The sequence below is a fragment of the Monodelphis domestica genome, chromosome 8 (genome assembly GCF_027887165.1).
Source record: "Monodelphis domestica isolate mMonDom1 chromosome 8, mMonDom1.pri, whole genome shotgun sequence".
Lineage (NCBI taxonomy): Eukaryota > Metazoa > Chordata > Mammalia > Didelphimorphia > Didelphidae > Monodelphis > Monodelphis domestica.
The window spans coordinates 248185298-248209154 of NC_077234.1; the positions used below are offsets into that span (position 1 = coordinate 248185298).

Genomic DNA, 23857 nt, shown 5'->3' on the forward strand with positions numbered 1-23857 from the left:
TGCTTCCTTGATAAATAGGAAGTTTTCCATCATTGGATGACTTAAAGTAGAACCTGGGTAATCAGTTGTTGGGGGTGTTGTAAAATGGGTTACTGTTAATGTGAGGATAAATTATGTCATATCAGTTCCAGTTATGATATATTATATATATTTATAAGTAGGTAGGTAATTCAAATGAAACTTCTCTATTCAAAGTCACCAATAATTTCTCTGTTTATTAAACCCTTGCCTTCCATCTTAGAATCAATACTGGGTATTGGTTCTAAGGCAGAAGAGCAGCAGTAAAGGCTAGGCGATGGGGGTTAAGTGACTTGCCCAGGGTCACACAACTAGGAAGTGGCTGAGGTCAGATTTGAACCCAGGATCTCCCATCTCTGGGGCTGACTCTCAATCCACTGAGCCACCCAGATGCCCCCACCAAAAATCTCTTAATTGTCACATCTAATTACCTTTTCTTTATCATCAACCTTCTTGACCCCTCTACAGCCTTTAACCCTGATGACCATCTTTTTCTTGATTCTTTGTCTCTTGAGGCACTTTTTTCTCCTTGTTCTCTGCTCATCCGTCATATCCGTACTTAGACTAACAAGGACTGTCATTATTCTGGACTTTCTTCTTTCCCTCCTCTGAACTATTTCACTTGGTGATCTCATCAGCTCTCATGTCATCCCTATTCATGTAACTCTCAGATCTATCTGTCCATTGTTACCCTTCTTCCTGTCCTCTAGTTATTCTAACTGCCTCTAAGTGGCTGTCCTGTAGACATCTTACAGTCAGTATCTTTTCTCCCAAACCCTCCCTTCTTCCTAATTTTTCTATTACTGTTGCAAATACAACTTTCTTCCTAATCACCTAGATTCTTGGAGTCATCCACTCCTCTTCACTCTGTCTTTTACTCCAAACCTCTTCTGGTGGTTTTCTTTGCTTTTACCTCCAAATTGTCTTTTCTATGGGCTCCTTTTTCAATTCCAACACCGCTCCCATCCCATTGCCAGGTCCTCATCCTTTCACATTGGAAATATTGTCATGGGTTGCTGGTTGGTGTCCTTGCCTCAAGTCTCACCTCACTCTAGTCCAATCTATACTCCGTTGTCAAATTGATGTTCCTTCAGCATCGGTCTGGCCATGTCACACATACCTCCTATTAATCAGCTTTATTATCTATTTAAAAACATTTTAAAACCAACAAAACAAAACTATCACTTCTAAGATCAAATACAAAATATTCTATTTGGCATTGAAAGCCCTTTATTACCTGCTCCCGAATGCGTTTCCTGTCTTCCTATAATTTGCTTCCCTCTCTCTATCCTAGTATCTGCTGACACTTGCCTCCTTGTTGTGCCTCATCCATGACACTGTCACCCAATTCTGGACATTTTCATAGAATTCTCTCCCTATGTATATCTACTTCCTGGCTTCCTCCCAACATCATCACCTTATGTCACATTGTCTCCTCCAGTAGACTAAGGCTTTCCTGAGTGAGGGAACTACTTTTTTTTTAATTTTTTATGTTTTTTACATTCTTTCTTTTGAAAGGAAGGAAGGAATAATATTAGGGCTTACTTTGTGCAAAGCATTGTGTATTTTCCTTGGAACAGCTATGCTCTCATAAAGAATCCATTCTGGACCAAATTTCAAATCCAGTGTGTAATTGCTCTTGAGAAGAAATATGCCATAGTGTTAAATCAAAGATCTGGATTAAGGTCTAGGAAAATATTTTCCTTTAAAAATGTATTATAAAAGGGGCAGCTAGGTGGCTTGGTGGCTCGAGAGCCAAGACTAGAAACATGAAGTCCTGGTCTCAAATCTGACCTTAGACATTTCCCAGGTGTGTGACCCTGGGCAAGTCACTTAACTCCCATTTCCTGGCCCTTACCACTTTTCTGCCTTGGAGCCAATTCAGAGTATTGATTCTAGGATGGAAAGAAAGGCTGTACACACTTGGGTTGAAATCCAGTGTAGCTTTATAATGTCTTATTTCAACTTGACAGTTTGGGAGTGGGTAGAGACTCAGGGAAGGTAGGTCTTTTAGATCCCTTTGGATTCATGTTTTTGTGAATATGGAATCCAACAGCAAAATTCAAGGTACCATCAATGTATATAAAGTCAGTTATAAAATGAGTGTGCCTTACAAACCAAATAGCTATATTTTACATCTGGAACTAAGCTTGTGTTTTGGTACTGGACATTATATTTAATCTAACAGCTAAAGATCATAGCTTGAAGCCATTCAAATGATATGTATTTATCTATATCTAAATGTAAATTGGACAGAAGAAGAAAATCAACTTAAAACTCATACTACAATAATAAAAGAACACCAGTAAACTTTATAACAAATCCTATTACAAACTTAGTGAAGTCTTGGGAATTGACTTCCCATATCTGTCTTTTTCACTTAAAATATTTTAATGAGCATGATTGCTCTCTTAAGCCTGTTTTAAATATATAATATATATTCATATTTTATATATTTATATATATATATATATAAAATAAACTTAAACTTCTGCCATTGTCATGAAAGTAGAAAGGTCACTCAAACCAAAGGCCAATAGAGAATTGTCTCAAACTAATAAAGTCATAAACATAAACTTCTAAATTGGGGTGTTAATTGTGTCTAAGTTTCTCCTCTTTCCTTTCTTCCTCATCTCATCAACCTCTCTGAAAGTCTTTGGGCAGCAAGCTACCACTTCCCCCAAAGATGATGGAGAACAGTGCACTCTTGTGGGGCAATATTAAAACAAGCGAAAAATAAAATTTCATGATGAAGGGCAATTAGTGTAAAGCTATAGCCTTGGGGAAAGAAAAAAAAAAAGATTCCTAATTAGCTCTATTTTGACTCTGAGGCAATGTGGTTGTAAGGGGAGTTTCAAAATAAATTCATTAATCATGAAGCTCTCTTGAAGTTTGAACTAGGGAGGAAAAACAAATAAATAAAACTAACTTCCTCTAAGAAATGACCAACTTGTACTTTAAATAACAATATTAAATGTCAGATGTTAAGCTTGATCCAACAGTAAAAGTTAAGAAAATACATATCTCACCCTTCTTTGTAGCACTAGTGGAACATGATTATGCACTATTATAGACAGTGTCAAATGCTGTTAATATGTTGGTTGTTTTTCTTTTTGTCTCTCTCTCTTTCTTTCTCTCTTTCTTTCATCCTTCCTTCTTTCCTTCCTTCCGTTCTCTCTTTCTCTTTATCTCTCCCTTCCTTCCTTCCTTCCTTCCTTCCTTCCTTCCTTCCTTCCTTCCTTCCTTCCTTCCTTCCTTCCTTCCTTCCTTCCTTCCTTCCTTTCTTTCTTTCTTTCTTTCTTTCTTTCTTTCTTTCTTTCTTTCTTTCTTTCTTTCTTTCTTTCTTTCTTTCTTTCTTTCTCAGTCTGTCTGTTTCTCTTTCTTGTTTTCTTAAAAAATGAATGGTTTTCTTGGAGGATAAGTATGAGTCACATTTGGAAATGAGTGCTATAGAGAAACAAAAAGTATCAAAATTTTATTTTAAAAAAGTAGGGTTTAAAAGTAATGGATAACTTAAAAGGTTCAGAAAGTAACAAGCTCTTTCTAAAGCAAATTCTCTATTTGCTGCCATACTGCCTTCCTGACATATTGAAAATAAAAATCCCCCTTATAAAAGTAAATCAGTTCTAAATCCTTCTAATATGTTTCTGTAGAGGTGATGTGACTTTCAATAACATGATTGAGATAACTGAAAGAGATTTGTTTCAGTATTTCAATTTTTTATCATCTTGTCTTTGTGGTTTATTTTAATTTAGATTGTTATTGTTCAGCTGTTTTCATTTGTGTCTGATTATTTGTGTCCCCTTTTGAGGTTTACCTGGCAATGATATTATAGAGGTTCAGCATTTCCTTCTCTGAAAAAACTGAGATAAACAGGGTTAAGTGACTTGTGCAGGGTTATACATGTATCTGAGGGTAGATTTGAACTCAAGTCTTCCATACTCCAAGGCAAGTGCTATCTCCATTGTAACACCTAACTGCCCCTTGGTAATGAATGACCAATAAGCCCTTGGTTCCTTGGCATTTTCTCCATGTTTCTATAGTGCACTAGAATTGCTTCTATCTATACTCCATTCATAAGTGAAAATACAACAAAACAGAACACAAACCAATTATTTCATTATATCAATTAGGTTTTTATAGAATTCTACCATTCTTTAAATAGCATATATATATATATACACACAATGTCTATGTGCAGTGTCTATATAACATATCGAAGTGCACATGCATATACAAGCACGCACATGTGTTATATTTATGCCAGTCAAAGAATGATAGATGACTTTAAGGAGCTAACACAACCAGATCCCCTGTGTATGTGTATGTATCTGTAAGGAGATTGGTCCTAGGGGATTCCGATCCAGTGTTTATCATTTCTTCTAAAAAGATACTCTCCAAAATTTTGCATGCTCCATTTTTGATGATCATATCTGGAATTAAGTTAGAGAAGCTTGAAGCTTAAAGAAATCTGACCAATGATCATTTTATAAGGTAAGTTGCCAAGCTTTGATGTCCAAATAGATTTTCATATATTGAGTTTATTTAAAATAAGATAAAGCTGTACTTTAAAATCCATAGGATCCGTTTTTGTGACAAATCAACAGGGTCATTTTGGGAAGGTTTTTCTTTTCCTGCCATCTGAATAGCTGAATAGATCTTAAGTAAGAATGTTGTGCTTAATAGGTTTATAAGTCTGGCACCTTTGAAATAATTAAATCTCATTCAGCACACCTCCACTACTTGAAATTTCAGCCTCGTACCTTTTCAAGAGAAAATGTAGTAATGTATTCAGCACAAGGAAAATGAGTGGACCTTGCTATCCTTCTTGCCATTGTATACTGGCTATTTTTATACAGAGATACAGATAAAATATACACACAGATAATAATATTAACGATAATGATGTCAGCCAGCATTTATATCACTTTAAATTCAACCAAGAGCTTTATAAATATTATCTAATTTGATCCTTATGACAACTTTTTAAATTAGGTATTTTTATTGTCCTCATTTTATAGAGAAGTTAAATGACTTGTCCAGGGCCACATAGTGAATTAGTGTCTGAGGTAGGATTGGAATTCATGTCATCTTGATTTCAAGGCCAACACTATCTACTGAGAGATCTAGCTTGCCTTACAGATAGCAAGTTTGTTATTGCTGTTTTATGTTTTCAAAGAAAACCAGCAACATCATTTGGTGATGCCTTGATTTGTATTTAAATGAGGCATAGAGAGGATGATGAAGAATGCGATGAACATGATGATGACACAGATCCAGATGCTGTCTTGATCTCTTTTTAAAAAGAACTACATTATACTGTTTACCTGCTCCAACAACTTTGTCAATGGATATACTGGTAGCATCCAACTCCTTGGCAAATTCATGGACAGCCTGGTTAGGGTCTTCATATGTATGGGGGTCTACATATGTCCTGAGACCTGGGAGCTTTACTGTTAAAGAAGGGGACAAGACAAGAACATGTTATTTTAGCTGGGTTCTAAGCACCAAGAAAAACTATGGTACAAATAAAAATTGAACAAATTATTGATAAAGGCAAAAGTACCTTACACTTGGGAAATGTAACTAGCATTCACCTCTTCTCTGATATCCCAAATATTGACAGACATCGAGCCATATAACATAAACAAGTATTATTTTTAATTACTAAGATAAAATATAAAAGTTAGTTTCAGAGGTCACTATTTTTGTCATAACACCTCAGAAGCTTTGAGAACTAGAAATACCAGTGAGTGCTTTACTAATCTAGTTCTACAATTTAGTTCCTTTCAACAAAGCTTTAATGAATAACAAATATGTGTAAGGAAAGCAACGCACTAAGTCTTCACAGTTATGAGCAAATAACAAAATTATTCCTGTTATCAAGAAAGGCAAGTAAACCAATAGCAAGAGGCTAAAAATATTTTGAGCGTCTTACAGAGTGGAATTCACCCTTCTTTATTTCCATTTTAGGCCCAGATCTACAAAGCCCTAGTTGTCCATTTAATCGAGTCCAAGGAGACAAAAAGCATTATTGTCTTTATCAATATTAATTAACTAATGTCAATGCAATTAATAATACAGCATACTTAATGAATATGATTTGAAGAGATCTTATAAGAGGGTTTCAGGCTTTATATATAATCCCTGTAATATCTTCAAGGAAATAAAATCTAAATTCAAGCAAAATAAATACTCATAAAATAATATAAAGCTCTCTGGGAATAAACAATTTTGAAATGATATCTTTATGGCTTTGAAGATAAAACAATTTCAAGAATATCTAAGAATTTAGGTGAAACAAGTTAAACAAAAATATAAATACTTTTTTATGTATATATGTCAAAAAGATTTATGTATGATGCCACCACATCTGAATTTGAAGTTCTTAATTTAACATAATGGGAACAACTTTGACTGCTAAGTGACTTAAATTAAACACCAAAGAGATAATATAGAAATTTCACTAGATCATTTGATTTCTTTTAGTCTTAAATATTGTGTAAACCTAAATTAGGTCAGAGAACTGATGTTGCTTATCCATGATCATATAGCTAATAGGCAGTTAATTAGATAAAAAATGTTTTAAGTGAAAAATATATCATGATACCTAATAATCATAGACTATTTCCTGGTTCTGTTTAATTTTTAGGAACAAACAATCCTCCACTGTTAGAATGAGAATGCATGGATCATTAGGTTTTATTTCTATTACTCCTTGGAAGGCAGAGTGAGTTTTTTATTGTTATCATTTCATTTTTCAAAATTAGAAACATTCAGTTCAATAATAACTTGCTTAGTGGGGGGTTTGGCTCCTTATTTCTACTTTGTAATTACATATAGCAGAAATTCCTTCTGCCTATTAACAATTCCTCTCAATCTTACAATCCAATAGGGTTTTGACTGGCCTATGGTCACAAAGTGAATATTTGTTAGAATAAGACTAGAAGCCAAGTGTTATTCTTGAGTCTAAAGGTACATTTCAATTCACTATATTATTCATAATTATTTATGTTAGACTTTACAAAGTACTTTAAAGTAGCTACTAATACTGATATCATGCCCATTTTACTGATGCAGAAAGTGAGACTCAGAGAAATTAAGTGGCCTACAAAGTGCCAAACAAGTCCCCCAATGCTGTCTTGAAATAGAGATATTTATAATATAATAAAATTAGGCAAGATAATAATAGAGTACTTCAAGGAAATTGTAAATTTCTTTACATGTCATATTATATTACTGAGAGTCAAAACAATCACCATGAATTTAATGGCCACAATGTTCAGGTAAAAATGTCCAATACTTCCTTTGAACCCAGTGACCATTTTTTGAACACTTAAGGACCTACTCTATTGGAAATTTGTCAAAAAGGAGTCATTAAATACTCTAGAAAATAGTTTTCTAGCAGTGAAACTCAGGTCTGATTAGGTGGGCTGGGATGGAGATTTGAGAAGGGAGTAACATTACTCAGTCATTTCCTTTTTCAAATATAAGAGGCAAATAAATGAGAGAATACAGGGCAAAAGAAAGAGATCGGTTCTGCTAACTCAACACTTGCTTCATCTGGCAGCTGGTGCTTGCATTGCTTCAACTTGGAAACAAGAATGAGTGCTTTCTAGCTTGCTTTCCTTGTGATTTCCAAGGACACTTGAAGCTCAGGGCTGGACTGAAATATATCTGCTGGAACTTCAAAGCCAGGAGGCTGACTGGACAACTTTCAGATATAAAATAAGATGCTAAAGTTGGAGGGTTTCGTTTGTTTTGCTTTTAACTTAGAATGGATAAAAACCTAAAAAGGAACCTTAAAATAACTACTGAAAATGGGACTGTCATTGCTTTGGATTAGAAATAGTTGCATCATTCTGTTATTTTGGAAATTTTTTGTTGTTATTATTTCTAAAATAGTTATTGTTCCAAGAATAGTTATTCCTAAAATTCTCACCATTATTTAGAATATATGAATCCAGCATCTGCAATTTATAATCAGGTGTCCCCTTTTTCCACACAAGTAACACATTGGTCTCTGGTTTCTATATTCTCGCACTAGAGCCATGGCTATCCCAAAAATTGTATTACCTTTTTCAAGCCTTTCAATTTTTCCCTTTAATGCTTTTATCTCCTTTATTAATGCATCCACTATATCACTATCATTGGCATCTTTCATTTCATGCCCATTATAAACATACACTGACACTCTCCTTAATTCATCAAGGTTCATATTCATCCAGTTAGTGCAACTAGTTTTGAAATAATCCTTGACTAATTTGAAACAATTTTTTTTTTACAAACCGCCTTCTCAATTGGCTAATGTCTCTTTGTCTTGTTAAATTTATGTCTATATATCTTCTTCACAGTTCTATAAGTTGATCCATGAACTGTGAAGGATTTTCCCCCTGTCTCTTGCTTTAGTTTTCAAATTTTGTCCAGGTACCAGGTCTATATAAAGAAGCTCACATTGCATTAAGTACTGCCTCCCTAGCATGACATAATCTCATGTATTCTTGTTCCTCATTAAAGTCCCAATGAGGGTCCTGAAGAGGCCAGGCCTCATTGGTAAGCCTGATAACTTTATCCTTTTCCCTTTTAGTTAGTAATTCATCTAGAAGCTGTTCAAAATCAATCCAGGTTGGATTGAATTGCCTGCAAATTTTTTCAAGCTTTTTCATAACTGCTAGGGGATCCTCCTCAAAAGAAGTGCTCCACTTAAATCCCTCCATATTCTGAGCATTAAATATTTTTTGATGCCTTATATTCATTAGCTGTCTTTTAAGATTAAAGGTTGATACTTCTCTTAAAGGAAGTAGCCTTAGGTTAGTATCTTCTTTCTTTTGGTTTTTGGTTTTTGCTGCCTTGGTGGGAGAATTAGAAACAGTAGGAGAGGCAGGTTGGTTCAAGTGAGAGATAATTTCATTTTGTTGCTTAATAGATTTAGCCATTTGAGAGATACTATCTTCAAGTTGAGCAGCTTTAGAAATAGTTTTATTTTGGTGGGCAATAGTTTTAGTAAATTGAGAGATAGTATCTTTAACTTTAGAGATAGTTTCATTTTGGACAATAGTTTTAATCAATTGAGATATGCAATCCTCAAGATATACAACTCTAGTTGCCATTAATTTCTCTTCTAGTTGTTTCTTTTTCTTATTAAGAATTAAACTGGGGGGGGGGGAGCTGGGTGACTCAGTGGATTGAGAGTCAGGCCTAGAGATGGGAGGTCCTAGGTTCAAATCTGGCCTCAGACACGTCCCAGCTGTGTGACCCTGGGCAAGTCACTTAACCCCCATTGCCTAGCCCTTACCACTCTTCTGCCTTGGAGCCAATACACAGTATTGACTCCAAGACTGAAGGTAAGGGTTTAAAAAAAAAAAAGAATTAAACTAAAGACTTGATATAGTTGGTACCTTTGAAACAATCTGGACAGCATAAATACTCCCATAAGTGGTACTAATCAGAGACAATCCAAAATTGTGAGATGTAAAAACTCAGGGAAGGTCCCTGGTATTGGGAGGTATCAGAGGTAAATTGGCACTACCTCCTTTATTACCCATACCATGATAGCTTGCACCATGGTTATACCTCTACTTGTTCCAATTATTGATAAGGAACAGAAGATTAATATATCAATCAAACTCCTATCTGGCTTGCCAGGATGTGAAGGATTAAATTTTCGGGGTAGGAGTTTGAACAAAAGTCAAGAAAGCAGTTTCTTAAATGCAATATAAACTTCATTTATTATTAGGAAAGTATGGATAGGAAAGAAAAAGGAGGACAGTGAAAGTAATTGTATAATAGCTTATAACTATACCTATGATCCCAATCCTAACTAAAAATTTCTAAAACCCCTAAATTTATCTGTCTTCGAGGGCAGTTTCTTCTGCCAGTCCAAGGCCTAGCCTACTTTCCTAATCTAATCTAATCTAATAATTTGCCCACTATCTATCTACCTAAGTTAATCAATAATCAATTAGGCTGTTAAGGCCTTAAATCCATTTTTTTGTCTCCAACTGTCAGTTAGAAACTCCCAGTCCTAGAAAGAAAGCGCACATAAGCCACACACTCCTCTCCTCAGGGGACCCAGAGACAAAAGCCTCTTTCCAACTGTCTGCAACTCACTAACAACACTCAGCCACACCCTGTTTACTGTCACCAACTAACAATCTACACATCAGGGGGTCTCTTACTCAGTAATCTTATTGCTCCTTTGCCTCTTAAAGAGAAAAGGGAGACATTAATAAAAACTCTCATATCAATTCATAAGACCACAATGACTGCTACCAATCTGTTGTCCCCCTCTCTTCTCATCACTTGGGTCAATATATCAATATACTGAATGCCTATAGCTGAGGTCCATATGTTAGCTTCAACTAGGACTATGTGTGCACCTATATTATTTAACATATAATAAAGGAATATTAGTATTTGTTCCTCAAAGAAAAAAGGCTTTAAAACCTCAGGTAGATGGTGTTATTTTATCAAATAATCACAACTGTGTTTCTTTTCCTTGAAGAGCTTAAGAAAATCAATTTTATGGAGATTTACTGGCATCAGAAGTTACTCAGAGGATTATAAAATGAGTTGCCAGCAATTGGCTCAGAAAAGATTGCAAAGTAAATTCTTGGACTCAAAAACAAATTTTTCAATGTTTCTTTCTTTAATGTTCACTAAGGAAAGCACTAACAGAAAAGTGTGATCTTAAAAGCCTGCTGATTATTCCTAAATAAAGGCAAAAAAGTAATTGCCCCTATATTGCTATTTGTTAAAAATTTTGTAAGTGGCTTTTCCAGGCTCACTAAATTCAAGTTACAGTCCTCCTCACTCCATTCAATTAAAAAAAAAACCACCATCAACAACAAAAAACCTGCCACACACAACAAAAATAAAAGACTGTTCCCTGTTGGGACTTCTCCTGCTGATTTTTAAATGGTGACCCCAGAGGGTCCAGGGATCAGGTGATCCAGGCTGCAGGAAGAATAATCCCTTCACACCAATAATTAAGGGCAGCACATAGAGTAACTGGGTTCTGTCCTGAAAAACAGATAATAAACACATGCACATGTGTTAAGCTGTACTACTTTACAGCTCATTCTGTGCAAACACAATAATTTACATTTCCATTTTACCAGCATGAGTTGCCCTAAGGGTAGCAAAAGGTAAAAAAAAAAGGGGGGGGGGAGGACCCAGCCAGAGAGGGCAACGGGACAGGAGCTGAGGAGGTGAAGCACATTTCTGTTCCTTTGAAGCAATATTATAGGATTTGTAATAAGGCTGGAGGGAATAGTTCCTAGCTGGAGCTTTTTTAAAGTAATACAGAATAAATGGACTGAAATAAACCATCTGTGGTATTTAAGATGCAGAAAGTTTACGACAGGCATGGAGGTTACTTTATCCTCTTGCTGCCAGAGTATGTTGAACTTTCTATGTCTTTTAAGGACATCGTGAAATTGAAGAAAAGTCAAGTTTTAACAAATGCCACTATATAATCTCATAGCTCCACCAGGTCTTTATGATACAGTAAATTCATGCATACAAAAAAGGCATCAAAGGCCTAAATTCATAATAAAATGCACAGAATTGGCATGGTACTGCTCTAAAAACAATATTTACAGTCAGTTGTCTAGTTCAAATTAAAAGCCCCTTAATCCATAGGAAGTTAACTTCTCTGACTCATTTATGAATGGCTATTGCCTCACGGTGTCAGACAGCCAGGGAAAAAAACAAACCATGACCTGCAATTCATCTCTGGCACTTTTTTAATGACTGCTTTTATTTTATAACCTAATTAAATTTGAATCATGAAGCATTACTGATATGGGGCATACATAAATATTGGGTTGTTTGTGTCCAGTTCATTAATTGTTCATTAATTGTCTATAGTGGTATAATGATCTTGGGAACTATTATAACAGCCATGTTCCAATCAGAAAGAAACAGAAGGAAAACACATTAGACAAAAAGAAAAATGTCATCTGGCAATTGGTGCCACTTAGGTCCCATTGCAATCACATTTTGGAATATATTCTTTCTCCAAGCTACTGTACATATACCTCATGTTGGCAATTATTAATGAAGTTTTCACTTGAGATATAGCTAATATTACTGTTCCTGGAAGCAAATCTATGGGGTGATTCACCCCACTGTGCAGATTTCTAGCAAATATATGTGAGAGAAAAAAAAGCTGAATAGATTTTTATAGGTAGATAATTTGTACTTCAAAAATAATCAAAAAATTCTGCCATTTATTTTATGGCATCCATTTTTGATTGCCACTTTCAAATGGGCACTATTTTTGAAAAGGAAGCCGATTTTCATTCTCCAAAAACATCTGGTGCAATGTGCTTCACCAAAACAAAAACCAGAAAGTCTTTTTATCTGTAATTAAGTACTTTTATCTCCAGAATAGTTTTTCTTTTGTAAAAAATTAGAAGAGACTCAGTTGTTTGTATTAAATGGTAAAAGATATAGTTTTAGCTAATAACTGACCATTAGGTAACCTCGCAGTAAAACAGCAGGTCTGTGCACTTCTTGGTGGGCAAATATGGAATAGGATATTGCAGAGGCAGAAATCTTTTATATGAATTTTTCTCCTTAGAAATTAGAAAATAAATTCCCATTTTAATGTCAGTAGAAAGATTGGAAATGAGCAAGTTGATATTCTCTTTTGCACATCAGCAATACATAGTAGAAATCATTTGGTTTAATACCCGTCATGCATCTTTTTTGGACATATCCTGTAGGATCCTATTTACCTTAATTCTGTAATGCAGCCTCTAAAAGATTACTTAATTTTGAGAACTATATCTTCTTTTCCTTCTAAATATCAATTTTATTTGCCACATTGTTTCTCAGAAAACTTTATTTTTCACCACACTTAAGAGGTGCAATATGATTTTGTTCATGAATCAATAAATGCCAAATTAAAATGTTAAAATCAAAATACAGAAACTTACAGTGTCCATTCCCAAAATGAAGTCTTTTTTCCTCTGTACCATGCTTTGATTTGTTATAGCCACAAAATCTAGGAATAAAGCAAGAGGAACATTTGAAAAGGAAATTTGAAATCATTCCATATTTATAGCATGTGAAAGGAGCATGAGAATAAAGTGTTTTCCCTAACCAATTAAATGTTTTAGTGAAAGTTTAATGTTGATCACATTTTCTATGTTATCTACAGGAAAACTACACTCTCAGAAGAGAAAACTAATGGGAGAATTTTTGGAACTTCCCAAACCCCATAATTTGCTTCTCCAGTTGAGTTGACCACTCCAGTTGAGTGGTCCTAGGATCCTCATAATGTTTACAAATGTTTTAACAGTTATCAAATGAATGAAAATTAGGGAATTATTAGCAATCATTATTGCTAAATGATATTGTCATGGGCTTCTGGAATAAAAGAAAGGGAAAATAGAGGGGAGATAGAACAGGAGACGAAAAAAATAGAGAACAGGTAGATAAGGTAAGACAAAGTGGAGAAGAAATAAAAGAATTAAAAAAAAAGAGGTAATAGCAGAATCTCAAACCCAAGCAACTTTTCTACCTGGAAATTCTTGATTGACTTCTCTCATCAAACTCTGGCAGCAGATAAGAAAAGAAAAAAAGTAAATGTATAAGATAGACTATGAACTCACCTCCCGATCAGGACATACACCACAACTGTCAGAAGAATAATTGCAACTGCAGCTGAAATGGCTATCATGACAACCTGGCTATTCTCGCTAGAGATGGAGAACGCTGTAAGGTCAAAGAAAAAAAGGCATTAACACATCACAACTGACACCCACATGGAGAGCTGATAAATTAAGTCATTTCTATTCTTCTTTGTGCTTTACCTGAAAATGACTTAATGCTTAGTAGTCGCTTAAGAAGCAATTCATCTTTGCACAAAGTTTCCCCATCTCAAAAACAGAAGTTTCCTATTAGATGGTATTTCCCCTGCCAATTCTATTTAAGTGCTTAGTAACACAAAGTTAACTGCTTATACTTAAGTAGAATTTTAAGGGAAGTAACTTTAAAAGGAACAAACCATGTCTTGCCTCATGGAAATCACCAGCCCAGTCAACAAATATTTATTGAGTCCAACCTGACCAGTTTTCCTTATCTTTTTTCAAGTAAAAGATCTGGAGAGATAATTTATTAATTTAGCAAGATATTCCCAGAGAAGGCATGGAAATGGAATGCATACTATCTAGGACAAAAAGTTTTAAACATCATTTGCATAGAATTAAATAATTATTCAATTAAAAGGTGAAATACAATTCAGTAATGAAGTTATATATATATATATATAGATTTACCCAATGGCTACTAAGGGTTTATGTCCTCTACAAGCTTTTAATTTTTGTTGTCATCATCATCATCATCATCATCATCATCATTACCTCTATCACCATCATAATCATCATTGTCACTCTTACCACCACACCAATGGCAAACATTTATTCATCACCAAGGTAGAGTGATAATAATCATTGACTTTATCTGTTGCTAGAAGGCTTGCTTAAGATTTTACAGGCGTCATTTCAATGGAACTTTAAGCCAATTTAGTGAAATTGTAACCAGAGGGTTGTATTCACATTTTACTAGTAAGGAATCTAAGCTCTTGGTGGATATGTCTCGTTCAGTAATAAAGCTGATGGAGATCATGAGAGAACTTCTTGCGTTCATGGCTAGGGTTCTTTCCTCTATCAGATAGAGTCTGTCCCATACTATTTTACATAAAGATTAAATGAGATATATTATCAAATGCTTAGCATAGTGCCTGGCACATCGCTGGCATTTAATAAACGTTGATTTTCTTCCCAAAGTACATAAAAGACATGCCTTCTGCACTGCTCACAAAGCAGTTAAGTAGATAAGACATGCAATTTGCTGCAGATTATTATGCCAAATTTCCAAAGTAATGTCATAGAATTTGAATATCTCTTCAGAAGTATATTTAAAATATTATTGTGGAGAAAATGTTTTAAAGAATCAGGAAGATTTCAGAAAAATCAGCTGGCAGCTTAAAACAAATCAAGATCTTTTTCTATAATGTTCAAAAAGCTGGTAATTTAAGATCTTAAAATATGTATATGGGGGGGGGTAAAATGAAACTAAAGGTGCAAAATATATTGTTTGCTAATACAAAGGAACTTGGTAGTCCAGTGCCCACAACACTGAAGGTGGCTAATAAATACTTGTCAAACTAAATTGAATTGAACTATAAATGTTTACAAAATGGCAACCATTAATCTCGTTGAGTATTACAATTTACCCTATACCAAACATGCATGTTCCTGTACTTTGAGCCCCTACTGCACCAAAGCACCTGTCTCATATCTGTTAAAACATAAGTATTACATAAATAAGATTATTTTGTTCTATTCTGAATTAATTTTTTACTTTTTGGTTCAGAATCTACCATGTTTTGTTTGTAAAATTAATACCAGGGGGACCAGTAACTTACAAAGTCGGCAACAGGGGTTTTTGAATACCTTCAAATCCCAGGTATAGGTAGAAAAGATATTCTGTTACTTTGTCAGTTCCCAGTGTGTGAACTGCAATGCATCCTCTGACCCCTTTCAGGAGGTAAGAGGTCAAAACCTTTCAGAATATTACCAGTCTCTTGTAGTTTCCAATATAGTAAATTTCAAAAGATAGAACACAAAGATTATTATATTTAATACTTGTAAAATGCTGTGTCTCAAAAACAAAATATTTGAGAACAGCTACTATAAAATATGGGATTTTAAACTGAAAAAAGGCAGGATGAAATAGAAAAGAGGAGTTTCGTCCCTTCCTCTATCATCTCCTTCTTTGAAATAAGAGTCTAAACTGGGGCAGGAAGTCATTTTCTTATTGTCACTGGGGCAGTGTAGAAGGGTAATGGGTAAGGGCAACACCCAGGAAAAATGCAAACTCTACCAATTTAGATTAGTACTTGCTCTAATTATAATCTTAGAAAGTTGCCTGTATCACTAACTGGCTAAATCTCTGGGTCAGAGTCACATAGCAAGCATAGTTCAGAGGCAGAATTCAAACTCACATCTTCTAGCTTTCCAGGCTGGCTCTCTATTCACTCTGCCATGATACTTTATATTATTTAAAAATAATATTTTCTATTGATTAAGACCAGGCAGAAATAATTTCAATATAAAAATTTTAATAAAACAAAGCTCCATAAATTAAATGGCATAGTATGGTATGGTATGGAATAGTATGGAGATGTATAGTATGAAATGATATTTTAATGACAGTCTTACACTTTATTATCCAACATTCTTCTTTGTAACATTTTATACATGAGTTTATAATCTAACACAGTTTTACTTTTGGTTGCTTCATGTGTTTGGCAAGTAAATGAGATTTTAGATTCAGGAGTATTTTAAGTATGATGGATTATAGTTTTAAAATGCTATATTATAATTGTGATCATCTTTTTATTTTCTTGGCACAAATTTATGAAAGGTGGTAGGTTTTAAACTCAATTAAATTTTCATTAGACACCTCAGACAAAATGGTTCAATTTAGACTCAAGAGAGAAGGAGACTTCCAGAAATAGTTTTCATTTCCCTCACTTAAAAATAAGGATGAGATTGAACTAAATGATCTCTAAAAATCCTTCTAGTTCTAACATTCGACTATTCTGCTAATTTCTCTAAAGTAAGAAGGAAAATAATGTCACTGGCATTACTATTAATTAGGTAATCTTGAATATATATGATATTTTGATAATAATAGTTTTGTATATTGCTTTGAAGTTTACAAAAGGCTTTACAAACTATGTCATGCCATTCTCCCAATAATTCTAAGACATGTTTTATTATGACCATTTTAAAGACTGAGGAAGACAGCAGTTTAGTAACTCATGCAGGGTTGAATTGACAGTAAATGTCTGAGGATGGATGTGAATTCAGGTCTTCCTTATTGTGATGTGTTAGTCAAAGTACCAGATAGAAAGTCATAATTGTTGCTTTCAAACAATAAAATCTTTGATACCGTGAATAAAGATTGCTTAATAGGACCATTCATTCATAAAATGGGAGGGGAAGTAGACTAGGTGATTTTCTACTGTAAAATAATATGATGAATTATTTCTGGATAATAATTTATGCAAAATATTTCTAAAACTTTAATCTTCTATTTAATGGTGCCATCTATATTTTCATAACAAATATATTTTTTTACATATTACCAAGCCAGATAACAAATAATTTTAATGCTTGCTTTTGTTTTTAAATTGAAAGTGAATTTTTCTTTGGACTTTAGTGAAGTAGATGATACCTTCTTTTGATACTTCAAACCTGGAAATAAAACATACTAATTTTTTAAAAATTCATTCATTTACTTATTTAATTTAGAATATTTTCCCATGGTTACAGGATTCATATTTTAATTGGGGTTTACATGTATCACTGATCAAGACCTGTTTTCATATTATTAATATTTGCAATAGAGTGATCATTTAGAGTCTACATCCCCAATCATGTCCCCATCGAACCATGTCATCAAGGAAAAAAGCATATTAATTTTGAATTGAATTTTTAAAAAGTCATATTACTTAAGCATAATACTGTCTAAAAAATGGGAATTGAGAAAAAAAATAGTTCACATGGCCCTCTGTCCCTAACTTTTCCCTCTATTCAAACATTCCAAGTGTAAAACCATTTGGCTTATATTGCAAAATTTCATTGTTTATTTTTAAGACATTGTAGTCTTTAAACAGAGCATTTTTTAAACCTCAGACACTCAAGCCTTATTAGTAGTTCATGAGTAAAATTTATCACAGCAATATCTGTGGTATAATCTTGAATTACATTAGAATGTTGGAATTTTTTTGTTATTTTTCTTGAAAATTCACATGTATGTCAGATTAATGAAGGCTAAGTGCTGGCTAGGACAATGAACTATTACGTGAGCTTTCGCTTCTACAAATTGTATTTCTTATTTATTTGGAAATCAAATGCTCATATTTCTTAGATAATCTCAAGTAGGAAGAATGTTAATATTTTAAATGTTTATACTTGTGATTAACAAACATTCTTTTTGAATATTTTATAATTGCATTTTAAATCTTACAATATTTCAATTATTTGTTTGAAAGTAAAAAAGCTAAATGTAAAAGACTTGATGAGTAAATGATTCTTTGTATAATAAAATTCCAATCATGAAAACCTTAAGTACAGTTATTCTCATATAGTACTGAAATATATTATATCAAATGATATACTTCCTCATAAACATTACGTAGGGGATGTTTTGTTTTTATCTTTAAAGTTCAGGGATCTAATATGAAAAGTAAATTTTCACATTTTGCAGCAAGTCGATTTTACCATGGGAGATTGAGAAGAAGGGGTTAAGAGGGAGCAAAAATTAATTGTGTGCTGGAGAATAAGGGCTATTTGCTAGCTGGACAGATAAAAGAAGCATTATTGGTTCATCATGAATTAAAGCAGTAAAATGCAGGTATTACTAAGATTTTATAAACTGTAGAAGAAACGCATGATTTTATTTTTAATGTTATATTAATATATATTTCTTAAAGAAACTGCCCTATAAATATTAATTCCAGACTAATAGCTAAGTTACTTTGAAAGTTTATTGCAGTTCTCTGCTTAAAACCATGAGTAGAGTTTTTTTTTTTAATCACAAGAAAGTTATTCCATTAAAAACAAGAAATTAGAAAATAAAATTTACCACTAGGAAAACTATTGGGTCTGTTTTACTGTATTAAATGCTCAAGTTATGCAATTTAGGAAATATTTGTCAATATAAAGGTAGTATAAATTTCAGGTTCAAATGGAGTCTCTAAAAGTAGGTGACTAATTAAAATGATTAAACAGGTGCGGGAAAAATAATCTACAATCTTCAAAAGATACAGATATAAATATTTATCAATATATTCCTTGACCATTAAATTATGATTTAAAACAAAAGCAAAATCCTCATGGATAAGAAAATTTTTAGTACACAGTTGAATGAGTTCAGTAATAAACCTAAAATAAAAATATCTGGAATAAGAAACATTTGGATTCTGTTACTTTATCGAACACCTTTCTTTAATACAAGTTTCTGGCTAACCAAGAAATATATTTATTCCAGCAGGGGAAATATGATCAGGTAGAAAAAGGAGGGAAAACCCACCTGTTGTAGTTCCCCATATATCCCTCAGAGCAGATTTTAATTGAAAAGATAAAATATAAAATTCCGTACTACTATTACAGTAAATGACAGATCATAAATAGTTACTGTACATCGCATTTACTGAAGTCTGGAAGGGAATGAAACTAACCATTCCAGTTGGTTTAAAACTACATACACAAACACTTAAAATCAGTTGAAATGATACGTACAATCTGGACTAGTTTCAAACTCAAACTTGCGGCTGTTGGTCCCATATCCAGCTGCTGTCCGGGCTCGGATTTGGAAGACGTAAGTGGTATCAGGTTTGAGGCCACTGATGGTAACATTCGTGCCTCTTGCCCTCAGAATAGTATAACTTGTCTCTTGCTCCTGCTTTGAGGTAAGAAATAATCACATTAAAACCTAATCCTTGTAACTATAAGAAATTGTATAAAGGACCCATTTCTCAAATATACATGGAATTGAAATAAATGTCTAAAAATAAGCTCTATTTCCAATTGATGAAATGATTAGAGGATATGAACAGGCAGTTTTCTGAGGAAGACATCAAAGGTATCATTAGGCATATAAAAAAGCTTTATAATTATATATATATAATTTATTATAATAATAAGTAATAATTGGAGAAATGAAAATTAAAACAATGCCAAATTAGTAACTCATAGCCTTCAGACAAATTAAGGCGACCCACAAAAGGAAAGGAAAATGACAAATGCTGAAGGAGACGTGGGAAAACAAGCACACCAATTCACTATTTGTGAGTCAGTGAACTAGTTCAACCATTCTGGAAAGTGATTTGTAACTGTGCATATCCTCTGAGCAAGTTATATCACTACTAGGTCTTTATTCCAAGGAGTTCAAATAAAAAAAAAAAGAAAGGACCAACATGTGCACATATTTTTGGAGCAACTCTTTATAGTACCAAAGAACTGGAAAAGGAGGGGAAACTATCAAATGGAGAATAGTTGAACATCCTGTAGTACATGAATGTGAAAGAATACTATTGTGCTGTAAGAAAAGATGAACGGTATGGTTTCAGGGGAAAAATCCAGGAAGGCTTGTATGAACTGATGCAAAGTAAAATGAGCAGAAACAGTGCAATTTATACAGTAAAAACAACATTGTAAATATAATCAACCTTGGAAGACTTAGCTCTGTTCAACACATAAATAATCACAGTTCCAAAAATTCATGATAAAACAAGTTATCCCCTTCCATTCAGAAAAATAATGGATTCAGATGCAGATTGGAGCACATTCTCCCCTTCCTTTCTTTTTCTTGGTTTTTAAAAATATCTCTAATTTGGAAATTTGTTTTGCATGGCTATTCATATTTGTAGTAACTTTTGTTTTTCTTGCATCTCACTGAGTAGAGAGTTTATTAGGAGAGAATTTGGAACTAGAAAAAAATCTCTGTAATCTAAAAAATTAAAGTATTTTAATGGCTTCTTTATATTTCTGTGAGCATATTACAAAACAGGTTAGGACTCAGAGAATGTTCCAATCCACAACCAAAAATGGATTTTTCAAGGCATAACCTATTCCTTTGTGTTAGTTTCCTAGATTTTTCTAATTGTAGAAATTTTAAAAACACCATGATTGTGCCACTAATAGCATTTCATTTTTAAGATATAAAGATTTTTGCATGTGGCTATATGTAGATGATTTTCTGAGCACTATAAGTTTACTACTGAATCAGGGAATGTGATTAAATTGAAGAAAAGATCTAGACTTCTCTGGAACTTGTTCCAAATATGATGTAATTCTAGATAAATTCTATTAGTTCAATTCCTGCCTCCTCATTTAAAAACTTACATTCGTATGTTTGTGTGTTTGATTTGCATAACCTTTTGCTTGTAGGAAAACTGTGACTTACAGAGGGGTTAGTGCCTTATCCAACTTCACACGTCTTATAAGTGTTAAGGGTAGGACTGGAAAGTTGGTCTAAAATGAATGCAGGCCCCATTCTTTCTGTTATACAAATGTGCCCTCTCAAGGAAACACAGGTATTATTCTTATAGGTTATCTTTGCAAACTTGTAAAATTCTACACAGGTTGAACAAAATTCTCCTTCCACATGTGCATATTGTCTCCTTCATTAGAATATAATAAGCTCCTTGAGGACAGAGCCTTTTTTTTTTGTCTTTGTCTGTCTGTAAGTGCCTAGATCAGTGCCTGGCACAAATGAGGTACTTATTAAATGTTTATTGGTGAACTATGTATTGAAGTCCTAGAGGAGGGAGAGGCTCACTCATCCCGATAATATAGCAAGCTAAAATGAAGGGATGAAGAAAAGAAACAAGTATTTATAGCACCTACTATTTGCCAAGCAAGAACCAAAGCATGGGTGTTGATATTATAATCCCCATTTTATAGCTGAAGAAGCTGAAGCAGAGGTGTAGTGACATGCCCCAGATCACATAGCTATTAAATTTGTGAGGCCAGATTTATCTCAAGTCTTCCTTGATTCCTTCACCAGAACTGTATGCATTGCCACTCATCTGCCAATGGAATGAGTACCACATTTTGGAGTCAGAGAAAATGTATTCAAAGCCTGTGCTTTGCCAGCTTACAAACTGTATCCTTGGAAAAATTACTTAATCTCTCTGAATCTCAGCTTCCTCTTCTGTAAAATGAAGGATGTAATGAGAGAATCCTTAAAGTTCTTTAGCACCACTAAAGTGGGTGCCATGTTTAAAGCACTTTCAGTACTACATGTCCTCCGAACCCTTCTAAAAGGCATAAATAGTTACAGGCTCCCTATGAGCTATTGGCCTCTGGGATTATTGCTAGGAGGGAGGGTTCTGTCAAAGTTGATAGGTTACTCAACTGTAAAAGTAGTACCTATTCAATAGCCTTAAGAGAAGAAACAAGTTTTGCCCTTACTGTTTCTTATACTCACAGAGAAAAGACGGTAAGCTCTCTCTTAGAATTCTAAGTGAGGTATTTCTCTCCTCCTCTCCTCTCTCTCTTCAAAGCTATGAGAGCTCCACATATATGGCAGCAAACACATTTTGTTTACTCTTTAAATCTGGCATGGGTGTCTTATTTCTGGGACCTGTTTTCCTTTGTGTTTCTTCCCTTGAGTAGAACAAAGATCCAAAGATGGGTGCCCCTAACTTTAGTGGCTACCTTGTAAGTTCAAAGACCTAGACCTCAAGAGTTCTGAATTCAGGTTGCCCAGTGGAATCTTTTTCCTCCACATATGCCATTCATAGGTGAGATGACCACCATCAGGAAGATAAAGCATGCATACCTTGCTGGTCAGACATATGAACTTTGGTTGAGTTGCTGCTTAGATAAAGCAGATTAAGATGATAATAAAACATGTTCAGCAATCCTGTGAGACTGCATTACTGCTTCCAACACTAATAAGATCTCACAGAAGTTCATAGGACTTGGAATCATGCAAAATTCATCATCTAGTTGTGCCACTTCTTTATGCCTTTATGAAACTATGGAAAGATGTCCATGGCTAGAAGAATGGATACTCCATTTATTTTCTTTAATCCATTTTGAAAACTATGTAGTGAGTACTAATGACATCTCTGGTTGCCTACCCAATTCAGTTAAATATTGTTTACAAGGGAAAAAAAAAGAAAGGGAGCCTCAAGGGGAGAACAGATGTATACAACCCAAAGTTCCTATATTGATCTTTTCCAGTCCAGACTGATATAGAGAAACTAATCCTTTCAGTTAAGTTATTATAACCTGTATTGAAATGATGGTATGTTTTGGGACTTCAGCTAAATCAACAAATTTAAAGGAGTTGCACTGGACTAAGGGTTCTCAACTTGGATAACATTTAATCTTAATATTATGCATAATTTAACAAATGAATAATGATAATGTTTGGTAAATAATTTCATTATCCTGTTGAAATAATTTTAAAGTAGTTTTATTGGAAAGAGTTTTATGTTATAATTTTCTTTGTGAAAACTAATCTATTTTACTTGTATATTGATATTCAAGGTAAATTCTAGAATACATTTCTTTTTGTATTAAAGACAGATTTTAAAAGGGTTTATGGACCAAAAAAGCATGAGAAACCTTGCTTTTTATAGTTTATTAGATTCATTTTAGTTCTTATAGTCTACCAACATTTATTTATTTAGCATCTATAATCAGTAAGGCACCTTCTCCAAAGGGTCTATAACATGGCTGAAGAAGGTTCTTTCTTACATGGAAATATGTCAAAGTAAACAACTCTCTTATGAAATTAAAAAGATTTTGCTTTACAAACGGGTTTTATATAGTTTCCTTACAAATATAAGTTGGTTAGGGCAACTAGGAAGCATAGCTGATAAAGCATCTGACCTAGAGTGGGGAGGACTTGGGTTCAGATCTTATACCAGATACTTCCTAGCTGTGTGATCCTGAACAAATAACTGAACCCCATTTGCCAAGTCTTTTTTATCTTAGAGTTGTTTCTAAGACAAAAAGGAAAGGTTAAAAATGTAAATTCATTTGGCAATGGAAAGTCACTAATCTTTACTGGGGGGGGGGGGGGATGTATGAATAGCTATCTGTATACGTGTGCGCTTATGTATTCCTACACAAACTTCTGTGGAAAATCATGTCTCGGTCTCTGTTCCTCATTTGACAAGGGAAATCTGTGATAGTTGGATTTCATAAGAAAAAAAGATCCACAATATTTTAGTTGATTTAAGCTAATGCCTCATTTCTACCAGCCAATAGCTTTGTGACCTTGGCCAATAAGAAGT

The 23857-nt window shown here is 33.9% G+C and overlaps 1 protein-coding gene across 1 annotated transcript in view; it reads right to left on the reverse strand.

Annotated features, from left to right (window-relative positions):
• The window catches only part of EPHA3 (EPH receptor A3), a 397715-nt gene that overhangs the window by 63283 nt on the left and 310575 nt on the right, over positions 1-23857 (reverse strand). The window contains exons 7-10 of the mRNA XM_007500776.3: positions 19344-19506; positions 13641-13743; positions 12963-13030; positions 5346-5471 (exon numbers count right to left, since the gene is read on the reverse strand). Coding sequence (XP_007500838.1) covers positions 5346-5471; positions 12963-13030; positions 13641-13743; positions 19344-19506 — 460 coding nt within the window. The remainder of the gene's footprint in view (positions 1-5345; positions 5472-12962; positions 13031-13640; positions 13744-19343; positions 19507-23857) is intronic.